Genomic DNA, 25,030 nt, shown 5'->3' with positions numbered 1-25,030 from the left:
CTACCTCCTCTATATTTTAAGTGGCATAGAATTGCATTGCTTTCCTTACATTATTTCCAAAGTCAACAATAATGAACACATTTTACAAGAACTGGAAAAGAAGGTTTAGGGAGGGAAGGAGGCGATCACATACTAAAACCAAACAATGATGGAGAAGTACAAAAAGTACAACTTTGGAGATTTCTGTTAAGTCTGATGGAGGTTTCCAGCTTCAAGTAAACATTTCTCCTTTAAAAAAAAGTAACCATAATGCATAATTAGCCTGGGGAATTCACTGCCAGAAGGTATCACTAGAGCCAAGAAGTTAGTAGGATCCAGAGAACTAGCCATTTATATGGACAAGGAGAATATTCACAGGTACTTTAAACAGGATAAAAATATAAGGGATCTAAACCCTTCTACTACAAGGCATCAACCAACCACTTCTATTATAGGCAGGCTATTCCAAAAGTGTCCACACTATGGGATTTCTTCCATCTTCCTTTGAAACATCTGATAGTGGTTACTCTCAGAGACAGGATACTAGAACTAGATGGACCATTGGTTTGATCCAGTCTGATAGTTCCAACATTCTTTCGCTCCTAAATGACTGGTGGGCCAGATCCTGACATGTGATGCAGACATTTTGTTCAGTGATACCAGTATCATTTGGCCATAAGCCCATTTTAACCAGCCTAGGATGGTTAACACCAGGGGAAAGCTACATATCCTACAGTAGAATAGAGCAGACATAGGGGCCCCTACACCACATGCTTTCTCTGCTGCCAGAGTAAGAGGGAAAAGCAGCTCTTGCTATGGAAAAAGGACACTGTCAGGATGTTCCTTTCTGAATGCAGAAGGGTGAACAGGGCCCCAATGTATGGCTTTTAGGATTTGGCCTGCTGGTTTGGATGTGGACATTTTTCCATTTCTATAGATTTTTACAGAGAACTTCAATACTGTGCCTCAAATGACAGTTATACAACTAGTCCCACAGTAAGGACTTTTTTGGGGAGTGTTCAAAAGAAATAGAGAATCATCACTAAGTATAGCATATGCACTGCTGTGTCATGTGCAGCCAGCATACATATACCCCATGTGTATCAATCACTCTTGCTGTAATCTAGGGAAAGATTTAGATGGGCTGAAATTTTGTATGCAATTTATACAAAGCTTTTCTATTTTTATGAGTCCTTATGGACTCTAGCTACGAAATCTCTTAGCAGATCATTAAACAAACACAGCAGTCCTGCCACTTACCAACGTTGTTCATTTCTACAGTGACTGATTCTCCACTCATGGGAAAAAGATTCAGTACATCTTCATACTTCCCTTGAGCCAAAAAAGTGTGACCAGAAAGGTGTATGGACACTACCTCATCCTGGGTGCCAATACTGGAGATGTGCCACTGTACAATTCTGTCATGGGGAAATTCCAGGATTTCAGTGCTGTCAGACATGTAGCCATTTATTGCTAAAACAAAGCACAAGATATGATGTTACTGCAGCTTAAAGCCTCACGGGCATGCAAGACGGTAAGCTAAATTCATGCCTTCAATGGAGTGACATCAGGGATGGAACTGACATCTTTGTATCAAGACAGAAAGATTATTGGCACTCTAATGAAATTGGGCTGCAATCCAGTCACCTTCATTTGAAGGGACACCATTAGGTTTAAAAAAAATCACAAATTAAAATAACATGCCCTTTCCTCTGTTCCTAGTCACTCTATATTGGATTCAGGGTGAAAGAATTCAAATATATATATTTTTAAATTGTTTATTTTGTACATTTCTCTCAGCTAGCTAGGGTGAAAACAGACTACGAGTCAATTTCACTTGTGTTTACTTTTCACTTTGGGGTTCTGCATTACTCACTGTATAACACAGGCCTGTGGGTGACCTGGGCCGGGTACACTGGGAAGGGTGAGAAATGGGCTCCCAGTGCTTGTGCAATCATCGTCACCAGCTATTGTGGGAGGGCATATACCTTCAGGACACATGCTCAGATTCACAAGCTAGCGTTGCATCAGCAGTTTCTCTGGCTGCTCTGCTATCCTGTGTGTTACTGGACCACATGCTCCCTCCTGATTCCCTTGTGCTGTGGCTCTGAGGAGGCAGCTTTTCAGAACTACGTGCACTGAGGCCCCAGACAGGGCTGTGCAGCCAGGCTCCCCTCCCCACTGTCAAGTTAACAGATTCATTAACACTTACAAATTGCTTAGTGCCATGCTAATAGCTACAGCTTGCTCCAAACCCAAAAGCATGCAGTACGAGGCATGCAGCTGCTTGGCTGACTTCTGGACTCTTCCCAACATCCCTCCCTTTAGTTCCCTCCTGATTCCTTCCCCCATCCACCCCAGGGCAAACAGGTGCAGCATCACAGATTGTTCCTTGTCACCACCCCAGGAACCCTGCCAGTCCCTGCCCACTCTAACCACTCACCCCCAGTATCCATTCCCCACTGCCAGGCTCTACGCAGACATTTACCAGAACCCCATCCCCTCACCCAGGTACTCTACCTCTCTGTCTCCCACAGTCACTGATACCTCCAGGTGCTACCTCAATGGACTGCAGTTGGTGGCCCAGAAGCCCATGCAGGGCTGCTGAGACCACTCTCACTTCCCCTTCCTGGTTTACATTTGCCTGGCTCATGATGAGCTTGTTTGTGCCTAAGTTGCCCTAATCATGCCCTATGAAATTCTGGAAATAGCAGATCCTTGAAGCCAGAACCAGAACTCTGCTCATTCGTGCTTTCAGCACACATTCATCCTTCAGCACACAATCTCAGGGGCCAGTTTCTGCCACTTGGGAAATTCCCATGCCTGCCTTGCACTTCAGAATAAGCACCCATCTGGGTACTTGTGCTTACACGAGCTTTTGCAAACTTGGGCTTAGTTTCCCACTCACTGTGCATTACGTTAGACCTGTAGAACTTGGGATCATCCCTTTTAACGCTGGAGGGGTTGCTGCAGTACTGCTTGATGTTATCCTCTAAGTACCAACTTTTGTTTTCATCAAACACGGCAAACACGGCCTGCTGCTCTACATCTGCCTTTTTCTGAAAGAGACAACAGACACGGCAGGGTAAGTTTTGCAAGCAGCTAATTGATACATAGTGGGGTATATTAAGGGCCTAATCTTGCCATCCCTCCAGAGGCAAACTTTCCATTCAAGTGAACAGAAGCACAGTCCAGTGGTTAGAGCAAGGGACTGGGGTTCCGGATTCCTGGGTTCCATTCCTACCTCTGCAACTGACTCACTGGGTGACGCTGGACCAGCTACTAGCATGGCTGCTATGAGCTGGGCTCCCCTTAGTGGACCACTTGTTGCTGTATGTGCAGGCGCTTTAGTCACTGCTTCCACTCACTAGTGGCTGGTGTCTGAGCCACTGCCAAAGTAGATTCCTTTGGCCCCATGGAGGGGAAGTGGAAGAAGAACTCTCCCAGCAACCCCCTTGCAATGCTTCTGGATCCCCAAAGTTTGGGGTTGTCAGACCTAGGTTAAACCTATGATAGATTGGGGTCAGAACTTCCTCCCTTTCTCCCTGCATACCTTCAAACTTTGGGGAAGTTTAGGGTGGTGTCTAGAACCAGGATTTTGCAATTTCTTGTCTTGGCAAACAAAGCACCATGAAAGAAATCACTAGCAGCCTGATCTTTCTAACTGAAAGCCCCAACAAGCACACTAAATCTGGGGCCAAATATGCCAGCAGGAAGCTAAAAGCTATCACTGCAAGCAGCCCTTATAGAAAAGTCCTATCGAATTTAGTAGAAAACAATCCCCTTATTTTAGGGTTTTCGACTCATCCTATAGAATTTAATGTCCCAACTAGTGAGTTCTGTAGGGTGGTTCAAAGAACTTCTCCAAAGGATCTCATACCTCATTACATTCTACAGGTTTTTAGACTGACTTCTACAGAAGCCTAGTGACCCGATCCCAGTTCAGTTCTGGGGGCCTTTTCTCTAAGGCAACAATCAATGAAACCAAATTCCCCTGTAGTTCAAACACCACACACAGACAGGAGCCTCCCCCCCCTCAGAAGTTGTAGAACACGATCATACCTGCACACCCCTCTTGTCCAGTGCTTCACTTTTACAAATCAGAAGTGGGCCAATCAGTCCGGAGGCTATATCCCTGGTTACATCTACAGCACTGTGATATAATCTCGTTAGACACTGGGCATCCTGTGCAGTGGGCTGATCGGTGTCCATGACCCTCCATTTATACGTGTAGGTTTCCCCTGGTTGAACGGCTTTACTCAGAGTGCTGTTGTCTGAAGGAGAAATAAAAAGAGAGAAACATTATTAGGAGTTACAAACTACAGCCAGATTCATGGCTGGTGTAAATTGGCATAGCTCCGATGAAGTCAGTGCACCTTCAGGCACCTGAAGTCCAATATGTACTTTGGGCAGATCTACACTTCTAAAACAACTGAGTACGGGGACCTAGATACAGCATAGTTGTCCCATGTGGCTTAAACAGAGTTCCTGTTTGCAGTGCAGAAAGAAACTTAACTATGCTCTGTTAAGTTAAAGCCTTGGACCGGCCAAAGCTTTAGCACAGCCTGGAGACATGCTTCATGTCCACCGCAGAACGCAAAACGTGTTGTCACTGCGTTTTCTGACTGCTAAGCTCCCATGTGCTAAATGGGAATTATACCACTTACTTTAGAGACTTGTCATGAAGCTAAATGAATGATGCGTGTAAATCGCTTTGAGATCCATGGATGAAAGGCACTACAGAAGGACAAAAAAACCTGTTGAACAAGGACTGTTCATATCTGGGGCAGAACATTCTATATTTTAATTGTGACATTTTAAGGTGACAGTGAACTGCACACTGGTGGGGAGGCAGATTCAGAAGGAATTGCCTTGGCTCTAGCATACGTCCTGGCTAGAGCCAGCTCCATTCTATTTCTACAACAAACCTGGTACTCACTACATTCTTCCTATACCAAACCATCACCCATAAAACAGCATCTAATCAGTTGAAGTTAATGCTGCAGAAATAGAATCAAAGGACTGGAAAGGACCTCGAGAGGTCATCTAGTCCAGCCCCCTGTACTCATGAAAAGGACTAAGTAGTATCTAGACCATTCCTGACAGGTGTTTATCAAACCTGCTCTTAAAAATCTCCAATGAAGGAGATTCCACAACCTCCCTGGGCAGTTTATTCCAGGGTATAACCACCCTGACAGTTTGGAAGTTTTTCCTAATGTCCAACCTAAACCTCCCTTGCTCCAATTTAAGCCCATTGCTTCTTGTCCTCTCCTAAGAGGTTAAGGAGAACAAATTACCTCCCTCCTCCTTGTAACAACCTTTTATGTACTTGAAAACTTATGTCCCCTCCTCAGTCTTCTCTTCTCCAGACTAAACAAACCCAATTTTTTCAATCTTCCCTCAAAGGTCACGTTTTCTAGACCTTTAGTCATTTCTGTTGCTCTTCTATGGACTTTCTCCAATTTGTCCACATCTTTTCTGAAATGTGGCGCCCAGATCTAGACACAATACTCCAATTGAGGCCTAATCAGCACACAGTAGAGCGGAAAAATTACTTCTTGTGTTTTGCTTACAACACTCCTGCTAATACATGCCAGAATGATGTTTGCCTTCTTTTGCAACAGTGTTATACAGTTGACTAATATTTAGCTTGGACTGGGGGCCACAGTGGATCACCTTTCCGCAGTACTCCTTCCTAGGCAGTCATTTCCCATTTTGTGTTTGCACAAGTGATTGTTCCTTTTTAAGTGGAGTACTTTGCATTTGTCCTTATTGAATTTCATTCTAGTTACTTCAGACCATTTCTCCAGTTTGTCCAGATTATTTTGAATTTTAATCCTATCCTCTAAAGCACTTGCATCCCCTCCCAGCTTCGTATCAGCCACAAACTTTATAAATATACTCTCTCTGCCATTATCTAAATCACTGATGAAGATATTGAATAGAACCAGACCCCACTTGATACACCCTTCCATCTTGACTGCAAACCACTGTGAATGCTGCTTGCTCTCTGACTCATACACACAAGTGCAATCACATCTTTCCGGTCTTTGAACAAATCCACTGACTCCCCCATTCCTTACAGGAATCAGGAAATAAAATGTCCCCTCTTCCTTCTTTAAAGCCTTCCATGGACTGGCTACAGCTTATTTCACAGCCCTTAACTTCTGCGTAGTCTCTCGTTTGCTCGCCCAGCACGAGCAGCCTCACTATCCAAGATTGTGGATACACAGTCTTGCCACTGTTGATGACTTTTCCTGCTGCTATTTCTGCTCTTTCTGTATCTCTCAGCCCCATCTCATTTCAGATCACAGCAGAAAACATTTCTCTTTTTCTCTTAGCTATGCTTCTTAATATTTTCTAATATTTCTTCTCCTCCGTTACTATTTAACCATGCAAAGAATATGAAGATATAGTGTACTTCAACTTTCAGAAAGCCTTTGACAAGTCCCTAACCAAAGGCAAAGTAAGCAGTCGTGGGATAAGAGGGAAGGTCCTCTCCTAGATCAGTAACTAATTAAAAGATAGGAAATACAGGGTAGGAATAAAGAGTCAGTTTTCACAGCAGAGAAAGGTAAATAGCGGGTTCCCGCAAGGATCTGTATTGGGAAATGTGTTCAACTTTTCATAAATGATCTGGAAAAGGGGGTGAACAGAAAGGTGGCAAAATTTGCAGCTATACAAAAGCACTCAAATCAGTTAAGTACAAAACTGACTGTGAATAGTGATAAAGGGATCTCAATAAACTGGGTGACTGGGCAACAAAATGGCAGATTAAGTTCAATGTTGATAAATACAAAATAATACACATCGGAAAAAATAATCCCAACTATATATACAAAATGATGGGGTCTAAATTAGCTGTTACCACTTCAGAAAGATCTTGGAGTCAACATGGATAGTTCTCTGAAAACATCCGCTCAATGTGCAGCAGTCAAAAAAGTGAACAGAATGTTAGGAACCATTAGGAAAGGGATAGATATTAAAACAGAAAATATCATACTGCCACTATATAAATCCGTGATACACCCATATCTTGAACTGTGCAGTTCTGGTCACCTTGTCTCAAAAAAGGTCTCAGATTTGGAAAAGGTGGAGAGAACAGCAACAAAAATGATGAGGGGTATGGAACAGCTTCCGTATGAGCAGAGACTAAAAAGACTGGGACTGTTCAGCTTAGAAAAGGGACAACTAAGGGTAGGTCTATGCTTACCTCCGGGTCCGGTGGTAAGCAAATCGATCTTCTGGGATCGATCCCGGAAGTGCTCGCCGTCGACGCCAGTTCTCCTGCTCTGCGAGAGGAGTACGTGGAGTCGACGGGGGAGCCTGCCTTCCGCGTCTGGACCCGCGGTAAGTTCGAACTAAGGTACTTCGACTTCAGCTACGTTCTTCACGTAGCTGAAGTTGCGTATCTTAGTTCGAAGTGGGGGGTTAGTGTGGACCAGGCCTAAGGGGGGAATATGATAGAAGTCTATAAAATCATGCATGGTGAGGAGAAAGTGAAGCGCGAAGTGTTATTTATCCCTTCACATAACACAAGAACTAATGATCACCTGATGAAATTAATAGGCAGCAGGTGTAAAACAAAAGTAAGGAAGTACTTCTTTGCCCAACGCACAGTCAACCTGTGGAACTCAATGTCAGGGGATGTTACGAAGACCAGAAGTATAACTGGGCTCAAAAAATAAATTAGATAAGAATATGGAGGACAGGTCCATCGATGGCTGTTAGCCAAAATGGTCAGGGTCCCAACCCCATGCTCCAACTACCAGAAGCTGGGACTGTATGACAGGGGATGGATCACTGGAAATTGCCCTATTCTGTTCATTCCCTCTGAAGCATCTGGTACCGGCCACTGTCAGACAGGATACGAAGCTAGATGGACCATTGGTCTGACCCAGTATGGCTGTTCTTATGTTATGTTGGGTGAGATCCTTGGCTGGTGTAAACTGACATTAGCTCATTGAAGTCGAGGAACACGTCCACACAGGTTTTTTTTAAATAATAGTGCTGCTTAGCATATTTACATTTTATTTTTCATCTGTAGATCTCAAAGCACTTTACAAAAGTGGGCATTTAACATAATCCCCATTTTACCGATGGGGAAAGTGAGGCACGGAGAAGAGATGCAACTTACCCAAAATCACGCAGCAGGTCAGTGGCACAGCTGGGAACAAAACCCAGGTCTCCCACTCCTGTGTCTTAATCAATTACATGACCCCCTAAAGGCAAAGAGAGACCCTAAACAAAGTAACGCTTTTGATATTGTGCAAATGTGAACAGTTTCTGACCTGTGGAATCCAGGGGGTCAGTGGCTCCTTCTGCATCCTTTGAAAGCGTCACTCCATGGAGGTAAATGCTGTAGGGTCGACTGGCCATATTTTTGAACACAATCTACGTAGATATGAAGATGAAGAAAGTATGAGTTCAGCATTCAGTGAATCCTGGTCTGGGTACATTGCTACAAATCCCAGTGAGAGCGAAACTTGCATGATTTCAGCACCGAAAGTGCTCAGGGGAAGAAACGCTCCTTAAAAGAAAAATCTGGCGACGTTAAACCAGAAGCTCTACTGCAACATGAACATTTGTGGAGCCCACGGATTGGGGTTGCTCTTGTTCTGCCTGGTCTCAGGCGGCTGATGAGAACGCCGTCCTCAGGAGATCTTCCCACACTGCCAGGCACACAAAGCCATGGAGAGTGCTGAGCCACAGATTGGAATCACTGGGATCCCTTAAAAACAATGAGGAGTCCTTGTGGCAACTCCCATCTTTTCATGGGCTGTATATTTATACCTGCTTACTGTATTTTCCACTCCATGCAGCTGATGAAGTGGGTTATATCCCACGAAAGCTTACGCCCAAATAAATTTGTTAGTCTCTAAGGTAGAGATTATGGGTTCATAAAGTTCAGACACAGATCCGAACTTCCCCAAAGTTCAGGTGTGTTTGGAGTTGGGGTTTTGGACCAGCTATTCTAAATATTCTTTACAAAAATCAAGTGTCAATGCAAAGTTAAGACTGATAAACCCAGCACCCAAAGTCAGGGATGGCAGAAACAAGATTGCAAACTTAAACTTAACTCTGTCCCCTTGTGCTCATACCTTCAAATATGGTCACTCTTTGTATCATTACACATTATCTGACAAAGAATACAACACAAGCTGTTTCTTGTTTACAGTAAGTTAGTTTACATTTACAGTAAGTTACACCACAGTACATACAGTCTTTATATTTGGCCCTCGCCACTTACCTTGATTATGTCTCTAACCTGAGCTCTGATAATAGGGCCCAGAATTCCCATTTCCTTGGGCCGGGGAGTCTCCAGACGCTTATTGAAATTGGCATCTGCATACTGCCTGAAAACGGCCTTTTTATACTTCTTCCCAATGAGATTTGAGAAGTTGTCCAAGTACTGAGCTTTATATTGCCTTAAAAAAAAAAAAAAAGGGAAAAAGTATCAATAACATCTTCTTAATGGTGAGATCCACTAGATGGTAGAATACTCTCCCATGGGAAATAGCAGAAGCTCCATTGCATGGGAAAAAACAGATCTAGATTAGACACAGCTCTATAAAATAGATTATTATGATTTGTGCTACAGTAGCAGCTAGAGACCCAACCAAGGTCAGGGGTCTCATTGTGCTGGACACTGTATAAACACACAGTATGAGAGAGCTTCTACCTCAGAGAGCTTCCAATCGAAATTTTCAAGACAAACAAAGGAGGGGAGAGAAGAAGTATTACTTCTCCCATTTTACAAATAGGAAAAGGAGGCACAGAGGGACTGAGTGACTTGCCCAAGGTGTCACAGTCTGTGGCAGAGCCAGGAATTGAACTCTGATATCCTGAATCCAAATCAAGAGACTTGACTTAATCAATGTTACATCAAGGTTTCAAAGACAGTGGAATTCCCAATGATGGCTAAGAATAGGTAGCGTTCATGAAGTGCGGTGAGCAGTTGTGGTTTAGCCATGAGCTGTGGCTGTTTTGTACCTGGACCCTTTTGAGAAAGGCTGTAGAAGCGTGATAACAGGTTTTCTGTGACTTATCACTTCTAGCACAAGCCATGTAATTCTTGATTACTTCCGCAACTTCCTTGTCCATCCCTGGCCACCAGAAGTCTTATCGCAATTGTCTTTTGGTTAGACTCATCCCCATATGTCCTCCATGTGCCAGGTGAATTAATCGTTCTCTCAGAAGTGTAGGCACAACAAGATGGTCAATTCTCAAAACCCGTTCATTTACAAAGGACTGTTCATGTGACACGTCTATATGGTTCCAAGTGTTCTGGTATCATTGTCATGTAAGACCATCTATGGTCTATGTAAGTCTTTAGGTCCTTGTAATGGGGTGTGCGCCCCACACTGAAACTGCAAGAGTTGCATTAGGTCCAATCAGCTAATTAGGTTGCAAACAGGGGAGCTTTGGGTTGGAGGTAGCTAATCAGAGAGAAGCTCATTTGTGAGAGAGAGGTGGGGCTTCTACAAAAGACAGGAAATTAGCAGGGAGATATGTGCAGTCACTTCCCGGGAGAAGGGAGATGTAGCTGGGGCTACAGAGGCAGGTAGCCTATGGTTACTCCCTGGGAGGAGGGAGTGAAGAGACTGGCAAATCCAGAGGAGGGGGGCAGGCCAGGAGGTATGAAAGTGGCTCAGGGAAAGGCAGCAAGGTGCAGGGAACTGATCTTGGCTGTTGTGTAGAGAGTCCCTGAGCCGGAACCTGAAGTAAAGGATGGGCCCAGGTTTCCCCACCAGCCACTGCAGGAGTGGCATGAGCTAATGAAGCGGAAGACTGCTGGAGAGCAGGAACATTGATACACTCTAGCACCTAGAAGGGGAAACCACAATAGTGACCTAGCTAGAGGGCTAAGTCACAAAGGGGGGAGGGCTGCAGAGGAGAAACTGACAGGGTGTAATTGCCAGGAGGGGCATTGGGCTGACTGAGCTAATCCCCAGGAGCGCCATGAAGCGGCGCCATCCAGCGGTGAGTACAGCAACCCCATCACAGTCCTGAAGTACCTGGTCTTCCCTCATGGCTGTTACCCACTCTGAGATTGAGTTGTAGCAGAAATTTATGCAAGGACAATCTCTTCATCATCTGTCTCTACTGCACCTTCATGGTAAGATATGGGCAAGCGAGACAGAATCTGCAGTGGTGTTGACGACTCCTGGAAGATACACTGTCAGCAAATCGAAGTCCATTAGTTTGGTGGCCCATTTGGCAATTCTTGGAGTTGCTTTTCCAGAACCTTATGTGGTTAATAAAGCTGAAAGAGGCTTATAATCAGATCTTAAGATAAATCTCCCACCACCCCATAAGTAAGTTCTGAAGTGTCTTACTGCCCAGAAACATGCCAGAACTTCTTTCTCAATGAAAGAATAAGATTTTTCAGAATCAGTCAGGGCTCTGGAGGCAAATGCAATAGTGACTCCTGTCCATTTTTAAGCTGAGTCAAGACAGCACCAAGACCTTACTCACAAACTTCTGTTGTGACAATTATTTGTTTCACAGAATCAAAAGGGCTTAAAGCTGGGATGGTGGACATTGCATATTTGATCTGGCTAAAGCTGTTCTTGTACACTTCAACCCATTTAGACCTTATATGTCCTTTTTTAGGAGGACTCAATGGAACTACTTTCACAGCAAACTTCTTTATAAACTTTGAATGGTATTTGCATAATCCAAAGGAGGACTGAAGATTGTCCTTTTTGTCAGGCTGTGGTGCATCACAAACGGCTTTCGCTAGGTCTGGTTTTGGTTGTATGCTGTTCAGAGATCAAATTGTCCTGAAGACAACAAGGTCCCCCAAGATTTGTGAACAACTCCTCATGGTAAAAGGCCTTACCTTGGAGAAAACCATAGAAGCTACCTGACAATTGGAAAGCACCATCCACCGTGTTAAGTCGCTTTCTGCAACATCAGATGTCTTCCAGCCTACAGGTTAATACAGTCAGATACAAGACTGCAACCTGCAAAGCTCCTAAATTTACATTCTTTATTCCCAACCAACTCTACACTCTGCTATTTGCCAACTCCCAACCTGAGTTGCATGCTTCGGACATACCCCAGAGGCTATGGTGGGTCTCCCATCCCAATCAGTGACTATTTTACAGCTACCATAGAGTACAAAAGCAGTAATCCCAAAAGGGAAAAAAAAAAAAAAATCTATGTAGCCCAAAAGGGAGTTTCTGTTTTAGGATGGAATCATCAAAGGGGGCTTCAAATAATATTAGATCTGAATAGTACAGAACATGTCCTTCAAAGTCAGAGAAAAAGGGCTACACAAGGGACCCACAGCAGTGTTGTGCGAATGCCAAGGAGCTGCAGCAGGCGTAACAGAAGGCAAGGGAGGCCAACAATTGCTCTGGTGTGGAGCTGCAGACCTGCCGCTTTTACAAAGAGCTGCATGCTATCCTCGGTGGAGAACCCACCACCACCCTCAAGAGCCCTGTGGATTCTTTGGAGGAGCCTGAGTCACAGCTTCCTTCTCCTCCTTATAAGGCTGAGCTGCTCCGCTGGTGTGGATGGAGAGACAACCCCCCCCGGCCATATTTTTCAGTTAAGAGTCATCACTGATCACAGTTCCACAGTACATGGAATCAACAATAGCTGAACAGGCAGTTTAGAAATCGGGGCAGTCTGCATCAATATTGTAATTTTGAACCGAGGAGGAGGAGGAGTATGGGGACAGGCGACCAAGGTATCCAGCAGCGCAGCAAGCCAGGACATGTTTTTGAGTCCTGCGCAGTCCAGCTAGTCCCTACGGTCCAACACAGGTGAGCCTGATGCAGGGGAAGGAATGTCTCATAAGTATGCAGTTTGCTTTGAAATTGCAGGGATGGAACGCCCAAAGTTGCAGGACACGTCTGTTGATTTATTCTTTTTTACTTATGCTAGGTGAGGTAATGAAGCAACCAATAGAGGTAAAGTTGCTATCTGCTTTTCATCCCCCTCTAGAGTTAGGCAGAGGGTCCCTGCAGAACAGTTTGTGCGCACCAGGATGTCCTGTGCATCCTCCATAGAGATCGTGAGGAAGCTTCTCTGGATGTAGTGTGCAGGCCTCTGCCAAAGGTTTCTGGAGAGGGCTTCCTTATTTCTTCCGCTGCAGTAGGACACTTTCCTACGCCACTCAGCGATTACTTCAGCCGGAACCATTGCAGCACACAGGCTGGCAGCATACGGCCCTGGTTTGCAGCCAGACGCCTGCAAGATCTGTTCCCTTCCAGCCTCCATTACCCTCAGGAGTGAGATATCAGCTAAAATCACCACCGCCTGTGGAAAACAGTGCCAGTATATTCCGTTCAATTGCCCTATATGCATACACTCATGCCTGTGAGCTATCCCCCTTCATTCCGCCCCACCCCCTTTCCCTTCATGGTTGTACTCACCATGGCTGGACTGCAGCCGGGCTGTATCAATCGCAAGGAAAAATGAGAATCTAGTGCTTGCAACTTGTGTGGATGAAGGGGAGTGAGTTCAGTATACCAAGTTTCCATTTATCTCGTGAACACACCCACAATAGTACCTCTGTGCATTGTACCCTTTGCAGTTGGAAATGTGGGCTTGGGGGGTCTCTCCATCCACAGCAGCGGAGCAGCTCAGCCAGATAAGAAGGAGAAGAAAGATGAGGGATGGAATGTTCCAAGAGATCCTGCAAGCCTCTGCTGCTCTGGATACCAGCACGGGGCTTGGATGTTCACCCTCACGGACAGCAGGCCAGGAATAGAGCAGAGAGGAGAAAGGTGCAGGAAAAGGACAGACATGCAGCAGGAGATGCTAGTGCTTCTCAAGCAGCAAACAGAGATGCTGCAGACTCTTGTTGACCTTCAGGTTCAACCATCTTGTGCTCGCCTCCTTCTGCAGCCCATAGAGAACTGCATTCTGGGACCTCTGGAGCCACTGCACTTACCATTCCACACCACCCTGGAGAATCACAGCTGCACATACACCAACCGGGTCTCTCACAGGTCAGTGTATGTGTTTCTGAAATGGAAATGACTGTTCTTTCCCCTCCAAAAGTTCTTTTCCCTTTATTTCAGTTTTATTCAATTATAATTTTTTCTCTATTTGCATGGGTATGGAATAAACGTCTATTTTTGGCAACTTGGTGGATTTTCCAACTCCAAACTGAGTCCTGACTGATCGGTAGCAGTCAGACATTGCAAGTTTCCACAGTGCAATTACCACTCACTTCTCCACTGTCAGTGCAGATCTCATTTTGGTGTTGCTGTGCAGGAGGGCCAGGGTGAGTTCGGCACATAGGTCCAAGAACATCCGAAAGTTCTGCAGCCACTGCTCATCTTCCCAAACCTGATGTGATCCCACCCATCAGTGCTTCTTTCTCCGGCCCACCTCCAGCTCCATCATCAATGCCATCAACAACTTTGAATTGTTTCTTTCTATGTCCCAGAGCAATCTAGCCTCCAAGAAATTGTCATGTTCCCTGCAGCTCCTCTGGCGGCTCTGCAAATACTGCAGGATCAGGCATGCCATTCTCACAACAGTGCAGAGCTGTGCAGGATCCATGCTTCTGACACAGATAGTGGACAGCGAGGAGGGATGCACAGGTTTGTGGGGATTTTGAAAAGAGGCGCAGAACATTATGGGATGCATATGAAATTATGGGATGGAGAACACTGCATTATGGGACGTTGAAATCGTGTTCCTAGTCACCCCTGCGCGACTCGTTTTGCATTGATACAAGCGCTGCTAGTGAGAACACGCACCGCCGACAAAACGAGCGTCGTGTGGACACGTAAAAATGATGTAATTACTGCAGCGGCTGTATGTGATATAACTTAGGCCAACATAATTTTGTCGCATAGACATGGATCTTAGTCTGCGCAACAGCACCACTCGCCTAGGAAACCTCCTGCTGCCTCGTGGTGTCAGACTTCCTAGGCTTCCAGCCTGCCCTTGATCCTGTCCCTGTTCCGGCCCCAGCTTTGCCCAGGATTTGTTCCAGCCTGCTCCAGTCTTCTCTGTGCCCTATTCTGACTCTGCTCCAGACATGTTCCTGACCCGCTCTAACCCTGTACCCACCTCCTGACCCCCTTCAACTGACTCCAACCTGGCTTCAACCTTTGGCCTGCTTCTGGTATCTGACTGTGATCCTGACTGGGCTCATCTATGGACTCTGACCTTGGTTCTAACCCACCGCCTGTCCCCGGACCTTAGTTTGAGCACTGCCCTGTCCCAACTCTATGTCCGGCTTCGACTACTGCTCCAACCACCAGGCTTGACCACTTAGAACCCAGAGCCTGACACATTCACTTATTCAGCCTGGTAGAGCCCTTCAGAAGCCATGCACTAGGACTTCTAGATACTGCATTCCATAAATACCATGCAACCCTGCCTCTAATATTCCTCCTGTTCTACAAGATTGAGTTCCTGTGAAAAATATGCAGAAGAAGTTCTTAAGGGCTAGGACTTTACATTATATAGCGCATTTCCTAAGCCGCCCCAAGTTAATATTTCATCAACAGGGTACAGTTCACCATTTTACCTATCAATGGTCTCTGGAATTTCTGGAGCGTAATCCCAGGTGATTTCTTCCGCAGCAATGAAATATTCCCAGTCCTTAATACGCCCTTCCTTAAAGGAGAATTTCTTATTGAATACGTCTTTCTTCGCACATTCTTTTATGTTGAGGTAACCGTGCATTCCAGCTGGTTATATAGAGACAGTACAATGGTTACTGTTAGTCCTATGAACAGTGCATTTCTACAGCCCATCAGCTCAGGATGCATGAAAACATTCACTCATTGACCTGAGTCTATTCAGGTTTAAAAAGAAGAAGAAAAGAAAAGAAGAGTGCAGGCATTAAGGGTGGAATTTTCAAAGGGGCTTGTGGGAGTCCATGAGAGCTCAGCAACTAACTCGCATAGCCTCCTTTGAAAATACCAGCCTAACTGACAGCAAGAACTTCCCCTTTTCTGTTAAATGAGCCCTCCAACCTTTCACAAGAGGGAATCCACTGATCCATTACAACAGAGATCTGTTCATTCTAGGGGGAAACTAACATCCACTGTTAAAGATGAGCAGAAAAGATTTTTTGCTCACTGAACTGCAGAAGTTTTCTGTTTCTCCTGAAAAAGCTGGTCAATCTCGAGGTTTTTATAATGAGGCTCATCTGAGCACCTCCCAAAAAATTAAAAACAAACAGAGTTAGATTCATTGTTGCCCTGTAGCCCCTCTGCAGCAGTAGTCCTAATGAACCCCATCTTGCAATCCTAATTCAAACAAAATGCCCTGTTTTCCACTGATTTCCTAGGATGATCCCAAATGCGTTAGCCATCACATTTGACAAAGTTAGCAGCACTTTAGGAGATAAGGAGGAAGAGACAAGAATGACACTCTCTGCAACTGCACAACTGCCTCCTGAACAGATGTTCCCTTGCCTTGCAGATGCTTCTGGACAAGAGAAGATATCAGCCACCTTCCTTTCTGGCTCACAGTCATGTTTGCTGTGGTCGATGCACCTCCCACAAGGTTGACGGTCGAGACCTTGTGACGATTTTGTTCCAGGACTTGCCCATTGAAATGGATGGAGAAAATCTCTGGTTTGGAGCTCATTCCTATCAAATGCCAGCTAATGTTATCGTATGTGCAAGCTCCTAGGTCTGAAACAGAACAGCAGGGTTAAGAACACAGGTAAATCATCCCAGAATCACAGGATGGTTAATTAATTCCCACTGGTAGGTCAAAAGTGAATACCCACTCTGCACTTTCAATCAAGTCTCTCTGATATCTTGAAGGCCATGTCTAGGATGGATACTGTATAGGCCACAGGTGAGATTTTCAAAAGTACTTAAGTGGATTAGGAGTCTAAATTCCATTGAAAGTCAATTGAGTGCCTAACTCACTTAGGTGCTTTTGAAAAACCTCACTCCTTATCCAGCGGGTGGCAGGAAGAGATTTAATTCTCTCGCCGCACGAACAGACACGGCCTTGGAAGCCATGTGCTCTCGGCACCAAGGTCAGACTGCAGGGGAAAGCAGTGGTGGTTGGGAGTGCACACATGCTCCCTTGTGGAACCAGATGCTCATCGTACGGTTACACACGAGGCTGTGCCACTCTATTCCTTCTGTTTGCTTTCTACAGCTGACTAGTGTATGCTGCAGTGAGGAATAATACACAGTTTGTGGACTCTGGCTGGATGCCACGAGTACGTACAGTACCTGGTAATGTCCCATTAGCGTAACCATTAATCGTGTACAGGAGAGAGGTTGATTTTTTCCAGCTTTTACTTTCATTGAACACAGCAAACATCAACACATATTCTCTGTCAAACAGCTTCTGTGTCCCATCTTCCTTCAGGCTTCCTGTGGGAGGAAACAAGAGGTATCAGATGAAGGCAAAAATAAAAACAGCTCACATCAACTAAAAGGCATCCAGATCTATTCCATGAGCTTGCCGCACGTGCCAGCAGCACCTGGCCAGATGGGACATTTTTTCAAAATGTGTTTGAGGTGAATTTAGTTCTGGGGAAAGGCGCTGGACTGGCAGCTTTGGAGACTGAAGGCCTCTAGCATTCACAGAACAGGTTCAGCACAGGGAGCATTTTTAATATGGGCAAAACAAAGTGTTTTTTCCTAGCCTTGTTCTTGGAAACAGTTAAACAGCTTTGGCTACAACTTTCCAAAAGAATTCAATCTGAGGCAGACACCTGGAATGGTAAATTCCAGCCTGAACAGTTGAAGTTTGACAATGTTATAAGCAATTGAAGCTGGGGGTCTCAAAATGGGAAATGTCAGGCAACTTTAATATAAGGTGGTGTTACCAGCCCTACCTACAATTAGAATTATTCAAGAAACTAGTGTGCATTACAGCTAGTCCAGAACACTGTAACCCTAAGGCCTAAAATAAAGACACAGGAAACAAAAATCAATTTCCTCTAAACTGCCTGCACAGAAACACGAGAAGGAAAGAGGAAAATGAAATGCATTCTCACATTATGATACAATCTTCAAGGTTGATTTTTATGTGTTTTTTAGTTTTTATTGTTACCATAACAGAAAACAACACTATCAGAATGTGCGAGGCCACTGAAACAGTAGACCAGCTGACATTTTATAGCTTTTGTCTACCCAAAGCATTTTGGTTACCTTTTTTACATAGAAGCAATGCTCCGATCAGACCGGAGTTAAAGTCCATCACCACGTTCTCATGTGAGTAATAGATATAGGTGAGACAGGGGGGGTCGGCTTCTTTAGGCCCAATTTCCGCAGTGATCTCCCATGTGTATTTATACACCAGGCCTGGAGGCACAGCATCATCCAGTTTTTCAAAAGAAGATGTTCTGTCAGCGTACAGGGAACCTGCGTAGGTAGAAGTCGAGAGAGGGAGGTAGAGGTGGCATTGAGGGAGGAGTTGATGAACGTATGCACAGGGTTTTTACTATCATTGCCATCCATACACAGAGAGCTTGATTCTTCTCTCACCTGCACCAGCTTTACAATGGTGCAGTCATTGACACCAGTGCATAGGGAGTGTAAAATGCTACCATTCTGACATGCAAGTGATTTACATTCACTTTGCACTAGTGAAAATGAGACACAAAGTGCAAATTGGGCACCTATTAAGTAATAAATAACCCATTACCAATGGTGGCAAATGCCTTGAACTCTAAAGCCTTGGAACTGAAAGAATACAAATACATTTTCTTTAACACACACATTTAAACATTTACTATATTGGAGGATAGTTCCCAATCTTTAGGATAAGGTGCTTTCTGAAAACACTGTAGCTATTTGGAGTAAACAGCGTGAGGAGGCAGGACAATGTCGTGCAGTTCATTTAGTGCACAAACAGCCACAGACTGGATTCAAAGGTCACAGAACATCAGTCTTTGGGGGATTTTCTGAGTATTTCCTCCCTCACCACTCTATTTTCAGTGCCACTCTAAATAATTTGGCAGGATAGAGTGGCACTGTCTTAAACTGATAGCTTTACTCAAGTGTGATTTGGTCTCTATGGCATTCTAGGAAACCAGCAGGATATATTAGTACCACGCCTCTAAGAGCTGACAGCCAAAGCCCAGATCTTGCAAGAAGCTGAGCTCCTACTGGGAGATACCAAGTACCCTTTGTCATAGTCCCTGGGTAGACCACCCCTTCTGAGACCCTGTTCCAGTCCCCCGACTGCATCTCTTTCAAGTGGCAGGGCTGTGCCTCCATTTCTTTTTGGGGTGAGATCCCCTGATCCAACCACTCCTCGATTTCGTCTCTGGATCACACCTCCCAGGTTGCCAACCATGATATCTAGCAAGCCCAATGGCGTGGCACCTGCAAGAGTTTCTCCTTGGGAGCCTGTGATCAGTGGTAGTACGCAGTGACACAGAAGCAGCCTCTTCAAAACAAAAGTATGATTTGTTTGCCAAAAGGTGCACAGCACTCAGAGATGGATTGAAAATAAGAGACCTATACACATACTGTCTTACCTACACTAGGCATTCCCCTCAAGCCCCTAGGTAGCCTTGGAGCCCATGTTTTCTTGGGGACCAAATTACATCCTGCTTGCTGCCCCGACTCTCTTCTGGATACATCTGCATTGGAGCAGCACAGCTACGGTGCTGCTGCTGTACTGCTTAAGTGAAACGCTTCCTTATTGACACGAGGGGATTTCCATTAAGATTGTTAGTCCACCCTTCTGAGAGGCAGTAACTAGGTCGACGGATTAATTCTTCCATTGCCCTAGCTGCATCTACAGCGGGGATTAAGTTGATCTAACTGTTTGTTCAGAGCGTGAAATTTTTCACAGCCCCGAGCGATGTAGCTAGCTCAAACTAAATTTTAGGTGTAGACCAGGCCAGTCAGTTTGTGTCAGCCTGCAGCAGCTGACAACTTCCCTCCTCCCTTTCTTCAGGGTGGGTATTTTAACTGACCAGTTACTTTTGTTCTCCAGGTTCTCAGCTTTGGGCAAAACAGCTACGTCACCAGCATAAGTGAAGAGACATTCAGCAGTATACACATCTCAGACAACAGGGCTGTCACATGGTTGATGTAATAATAGATGAGGTTGGGCCACAAAATGTAGATTCAGATCCAAAGATCAAAGGTCAATGGTGTCCATACCCTGGACTTGATTTTAGGCCCTTCTCTATCTAAGATTATCTAGTCTTGAGTAGAAAAAAAGAATAGATGGCATTTTACAGCACATACCTTCTGACCGTTTGTTGTAAGCTATGCCCTGTGGGTGAATGCTCAGCGGTTTGTTGGCCATGTTCTTAAAGTGAACTACTAAAGTGTCTCCCACTTCAGCACGCAGAGTTGGTCCCAGAAGTCCTGCAGAAATTCAGTAATAAAAATAAAAAGCGATAATGAGCATCAAATGGTGCATCTTATTGAAAGGGAAAGTCACTTTCTCCCAAGTGGGAGAGTGAACTCCTGTTAAAGGACAAGTTGCACAAAATAAATCAGAGGATTTAATGCCAGTGCAATGAGGATTAATCCTGTCCAGTGATTTAGCTGTGAAATACCTGGATGGTAGAAAGGCCCTCAAGGATGTAACAGATGTGGCCCAATGTAAATAAGGCTGTGAATTATATATTCAGCAAAGGACACTGAAATTCATACGAAAATTCTGCACATGAAGTGAGAAGGCTGTTTCCTGGCTATGGAAAGTTTAGTGAACAGACAGCTTAAAGGTTGGGGAGGGGATTTCTCCCCTTACAAATTAGTCACCTGTACTAGCATAGTTTTAGGAAAGCAGACAGAAGTCTTAGGGAGTGTTTAATGTGATATCCAGAGCAACAGCCTTCACAACACAAGGTTTGTCTCCACTGCAGTGGGTCATGCAGTTGCAGCTCGGCAAGGCATTCCCATGCTAGCTTTAGTCTAGGTAGCACGGCTAAGAATATCAGAAAAGATGCACTAGTGCAGACCCAGGTTCAGGCTAACAATGTAAGTACATACTTAGGAGCCCACATTGAAGCCGATGCTCCTGCATCTTCTTTTATACTTTTAGCCATGTTAGCTAGATTTAAGCTAGTGTGTATATGTCTACCTCAGCTGGTATCACACTTCACAGTGCAGTGTAGACATACCAACAATCAGGGAAGAAAAGATCCTTCAGTCACAGAACGCATGCTGTGGAAATGGGGTTGGTAAGAAAGGTATTGTAGTGATAGCCTGAGGCATCTTCCACTGAAGACAAAAGAATTTTTTCCATTGACATTAATCCAAAAATGGATCAAGCCTTTGCAAAGGTGGGTTTTTTTTTAAACTAGACATTTACCTGTAAATATGTAGCACCTGACTCCACCCAATGACTGCATCCTAGGGAAAAGCCAGTTTTACCCATCCTGTCTGAGGGGAGGGCTTTTATGGAACAAGGAAAAGTTACCAAAAGATAGAACAAAGGAAGCCAAGTATTGGAAGGGGGCATATCAATGCAGAGAGCCACAGAGGAAGGGGAAGCACTGTGCAGGAGAGAGCAAGGTCACAGGGGCTGGGGGAAGGAAACTCCACGTGGGGTAAGCCACCCAACATGTAACAGCCTGCCTGAGGCAGGGGAAACCTTGCCTGCCTATCTTCCTGGACACATGTGTCCCTCCAAGGAATCCAAAGGGAGGAGTGAGCTAGTGAGGTGCATTGTGATTAGGATGGTTCTTGTGCTCTATATGATCTGTATTGTCTTGTACTTTATGCGATTAAGTAAAGGAGCAATTGTGCTAGGCTCTGTGCAAAGCGTGAGAATGCGTTATCTGCTTCATAATTATCACATGCCTCCTGTTAATCTATAAACCAGAAGCTTTTCACCTTGGAGTGGAGTGTAGGGAGAGGGTGTATTTGAGTACAATGGAGTCTGAAGTGTCCCCGTTGTGCCCAGGGGCTCGGCAGCTCAAGAGTGGGTTCCAGCTCTCATAAGGAGGTGCCAGATAGAAAGTCTGCACCCTGAGTGCATGTCTGGGGACTCCAAGATCGGGGCAGGGGCTAGACTGTCTTCAGGTCCCAGAGCCTTAACATATCCAGGGATCCAGAGGCTTGGATTCCCCTCACAGCAGTCTAGTGGGTGGCCAGCAGGGGGTGCCCAACCAGATCTGTGACATTCCTTCCTGCCATGTTACAAACTGCTTTACAGAGCGAGCGCGTTGCTCCCCACTTGGTAACAACTGGTCCTGTCTAACGAGCGACCAGCCAATTACTCACTTCCTTTCCTGCTCTGTTATTGAAAGAGAGGAAATGAGTCATTGGCTCCAAAGGTAAAGGGAGGATGAGTTCCCAGAGACTACAGTGTCAACCCAGGAGGGATCTAATTGTAAGCGGGGGAATGGTCCTGCTATTGTGGGGAACTTTCCTAGCTTCTGCACTACCCTGGTGAAGTGGGCTAGCGAAAGGATCTGAGTCCTCGCTCCCACTTCCTTTACCCAGAGGCCTCCCTGCCCTTGAGGACTCCCCTTCCACTCTCCTGTCTGGCAGAGTCCTCGTAAACCCCGACAAGGCTGGGCCCAGGATTCCTGGGGGGCTCAACCCCCAACCCTGCTGCGGTCACCCAGGACAGGGGCTAGGGTGTCCCCACTCTGGGGTACTCTCTCTGCACTGGGCACCTCCCTGACCCACTGATCATTTCATACAATTTAAAGCAAATACAAGATGTTTAATTAACAATTAATTTTAAAAAAGAATAAGGAAAAGTGGGAAAGATTAAAGGAAACATCACCCTGCTCTGTGGCAGGGAACATTACAAACAGTGTCTCTGGAACGTCAGGGCAGGTCACAGTCTGTTCCTTGTAGGTCTCAGGCCTCCTTCTCAGGCCCTGGCTGTGCTGCAGAGAGGCTGCGGGTTGGACACTTGCTCTGGCGGTGGCCACACGCTCTCAGGCTCTAGGTGGCAGGACCCTTCTTCCCAGCGTCGCCCCCGCCCTGTCAGGGTTATGATCCCCCTCCAAGTCTGGCCTGCAGAGCCTCTTGGCTGAGGCGACTCCCTGTGCTGGGCCCACTGCCCAGGGTCCCCCTCGCTCTCCCCAGCTGCTCACCGCACCCAGCTCCGGACTGCTCCAGCCCCAGCTCCAGCTCCACTCTGCCTCAGCACGGCGGCTGCTGCTGCTCTGCCTCCAGCTCCCTGGGCTGCTTCTCTGGCCCCTCTGGCTCTGGTTGCTACAGCTCTGCCCCCAGGACAGGTCTGCTCTCTCTGGGCTGGGCTCTGGCTTTGGGGCTGCAGCTCTGCTCGGGCCCCTGCTCTCTCCTTAGCTCGGCCCCACTCTGTCTGACCCAGGCAATTCCAGCTCACACGGAGGATGGGACCCCCCTGGCCTCCTGACTCTCTGATTAGCCTGCCCACCCTGTCAATCAGGCTGATCTGGAGCATTGGCCTCTCCCCATTGTTCCTGGGGACTGTCAGTCTCAGGCTCCTGATTTGCCATCGACCCTTCCCCTTTTAGTGCTGGGAGCTAGCCAACCAAAACACCCCCACTGAGTGTTAGTAAGGGGGCAACAGTCCCCTTACATAATCACAAACTCGACCCTGCAGGTTGGATCACAGCAACTGGATGCCAGCAATCTGGTCATCCCATTTATGCTCCTTAAATACCAGCATAAATTTTCTTCCAGTCTTCTGGAACTTCCCCAGTGTTCCAGAACTTATCCAAAATCAATAGTGGAGGTTCAGGGGTGCAGTCCCCCATGCAGGCTTGCTTGAAAATCCAAGTCAAAGGGAACTACCTCACCAAGCCACTCCTCCACTTCTACCCCCCTACAGCAACCCACCCCACCTGCTAATACGCCCCAGAACCTGTCCCCGGGGTGACCTTAGATCTCTTCCAGGAGGAGTGGTGGAATCCATAATGGGGAGTAGTAAGGGGGGAGACTCTGCAGCTGTGCACTGATCCATCATGAGCCCAGGCAGGGGACAGTAAATGGTGTCACACAGAGGACTGAGTGTGATCAGTGTCACTGTTTTGCACAGCGCTACACGTGGGGAGATCGATAGCAGTAGAAGTGAAGGGAGCAACATCCAATTTTTTTCAAGTTCTGGAAATACAGAAACCAGCCTCCAAAAATTGGTGCCCATATATTCTGCAAATGCTGCAATAGTGTACGCCTGTATTCTGGCCAGCAATGGCACCAATACAGACCCATCACACAGATGACCTTCCAGGAGCACGAATGATCCCACAGAAGGATCATTCTGCAACAGTATGATCATAACAGTATATTGGAGAAACAGAATAAGGAAGACAGTGGAAATCTCCTGGTTGTGAAGCTGCAAACAGTCAATGACTTACATTTTCAAAGGTGGCTAGGGATTTTGGGTGCCCAGTTTGAAATACTGTAAGGGGCTTGATTTTCAAAAAGTGCTGAGTAGGGCGGGTTCAGAAAATCAGTCCCTCTTAGGGCATCTCAAATCAGTGACCCAAAAATGGGAACACTCCAATTACTAGTCACTTTTGATCCATAAATTCCAAGGCCAGGAGGAACCATTGTCATCAGCTAATCCAGGGGTTCTCAAACTTCATTGCACTGCAACCCCCTTCTGACAACAAAAATTGCTACACGACCCCAGGAGGTGGGGACCAAAGCCTGAGCCCGCCCGAGCCCCGCTGCCCTGGGCAGGGGGCAAAAGCCAGAGCCCCCCATCCCTTGGGGGGGGGGCAAAGCTGAATCCCAAGGGCTTCAGCACCAGGCAGGGGCCTGTTACCTGAGGGCCTCCCCACACGCTCAGGGCTGAAGCCCATGAGCTTCGGTCCTGGGCCCCAGCAAAGCTAATGCCGGCCCATGGCGACCCCATTAAAACAGGGTCATGACCCACTTTGGGGTCCCAACCCAATTTGAGAACCGCTGATCTAGTCTCACCTCCTGTACAACACAGGCCATAGAACTTCTCCAAAATAATTCCTAGAGCAGATCTTTCAGAAAAGCACCCAATCTTGATTTTAAAATGGCCAGTGATTGAGAACCCAGCACAACCCTCAGTAAATTGTTTCAATGGCTAATTATTCTCACTGTCAAAAATGGACAGCTTATTTCCAGTCTGAATTTGTCTAACTGCAACTTTCAACCATTGGATCTTGTTATACCTTTCTCTGCTAGATTGAAGAGCCCATTATTAA

General features: G+C 45.9%; 1 protein-coding gene across 1 annotated transcript in view; it reads right to left on the bottom strand.

The window, feature by feature from the left end:
- Positions 1–25,030, bottom strand: part of LOC135878063 (coagulation factor V-like) — a 56,089-nt gene that overhangs the window by 27,245 nt on the left and 3,814 nt on the right. Inside the window, exons 3-12 of the mRNA XM_065403629.1 lie at positions 20,142–20,264; positions 18,087–18,299; positions 17,160–17,303; positions 16,380–16,601; positions 15,485–15,647; positions 9,230–9,407; positions 8,271–8,373; positions 4,042–4,253; positions 2,888–3,038; positions 1,240–1,452 (exon numbers count right to left, since the gene is read on the bottom strand). Of these exons, the coding sequence (XP_065259701.1) occupies positions 1,240–1,452; positions 2,888–3,038; positions 4,042–4,253; positions 8,271–8,373; positions 9,230–9,407; positions 15,485–15,647; positions 16,380–16,601; positions 17,160–17,303; positions 18,087–18,299; positions 20,142–20,264 (1,722 nt within the window). The remainder of the gene's footprint in view (positions 1–1,239; positions 1,453–2,887; positions 3,039–4,041; positions 4,254–8,270; positions 8,374–9,229; positions 9,408–15,484; positions 15,648–16,379; positions 16,602–17,159; positions 17,304–18,086; positions 18,300–20,141; positions 20,265–25,030) is intronic.

This window comes from Emys orbicularis, chromosome 1 (assembly GCF_028017835.1).
Source record: "Emys orbicularis isolate rEmyOrb1 chromosome 1, rEmyOrb1.hap1, whole genome shotgun sequence".
NCBI classification, from domain to species: domain Eukaryota; kingdom Metazoa; phylum Chordata; order Testudines; family Emydidae; genus Emys; species Emys orbicularis.
Note: the sequence above shows the minus strand (reverse complement) of the source record. Positions and strands in the feature narration are given on the sequence as shown.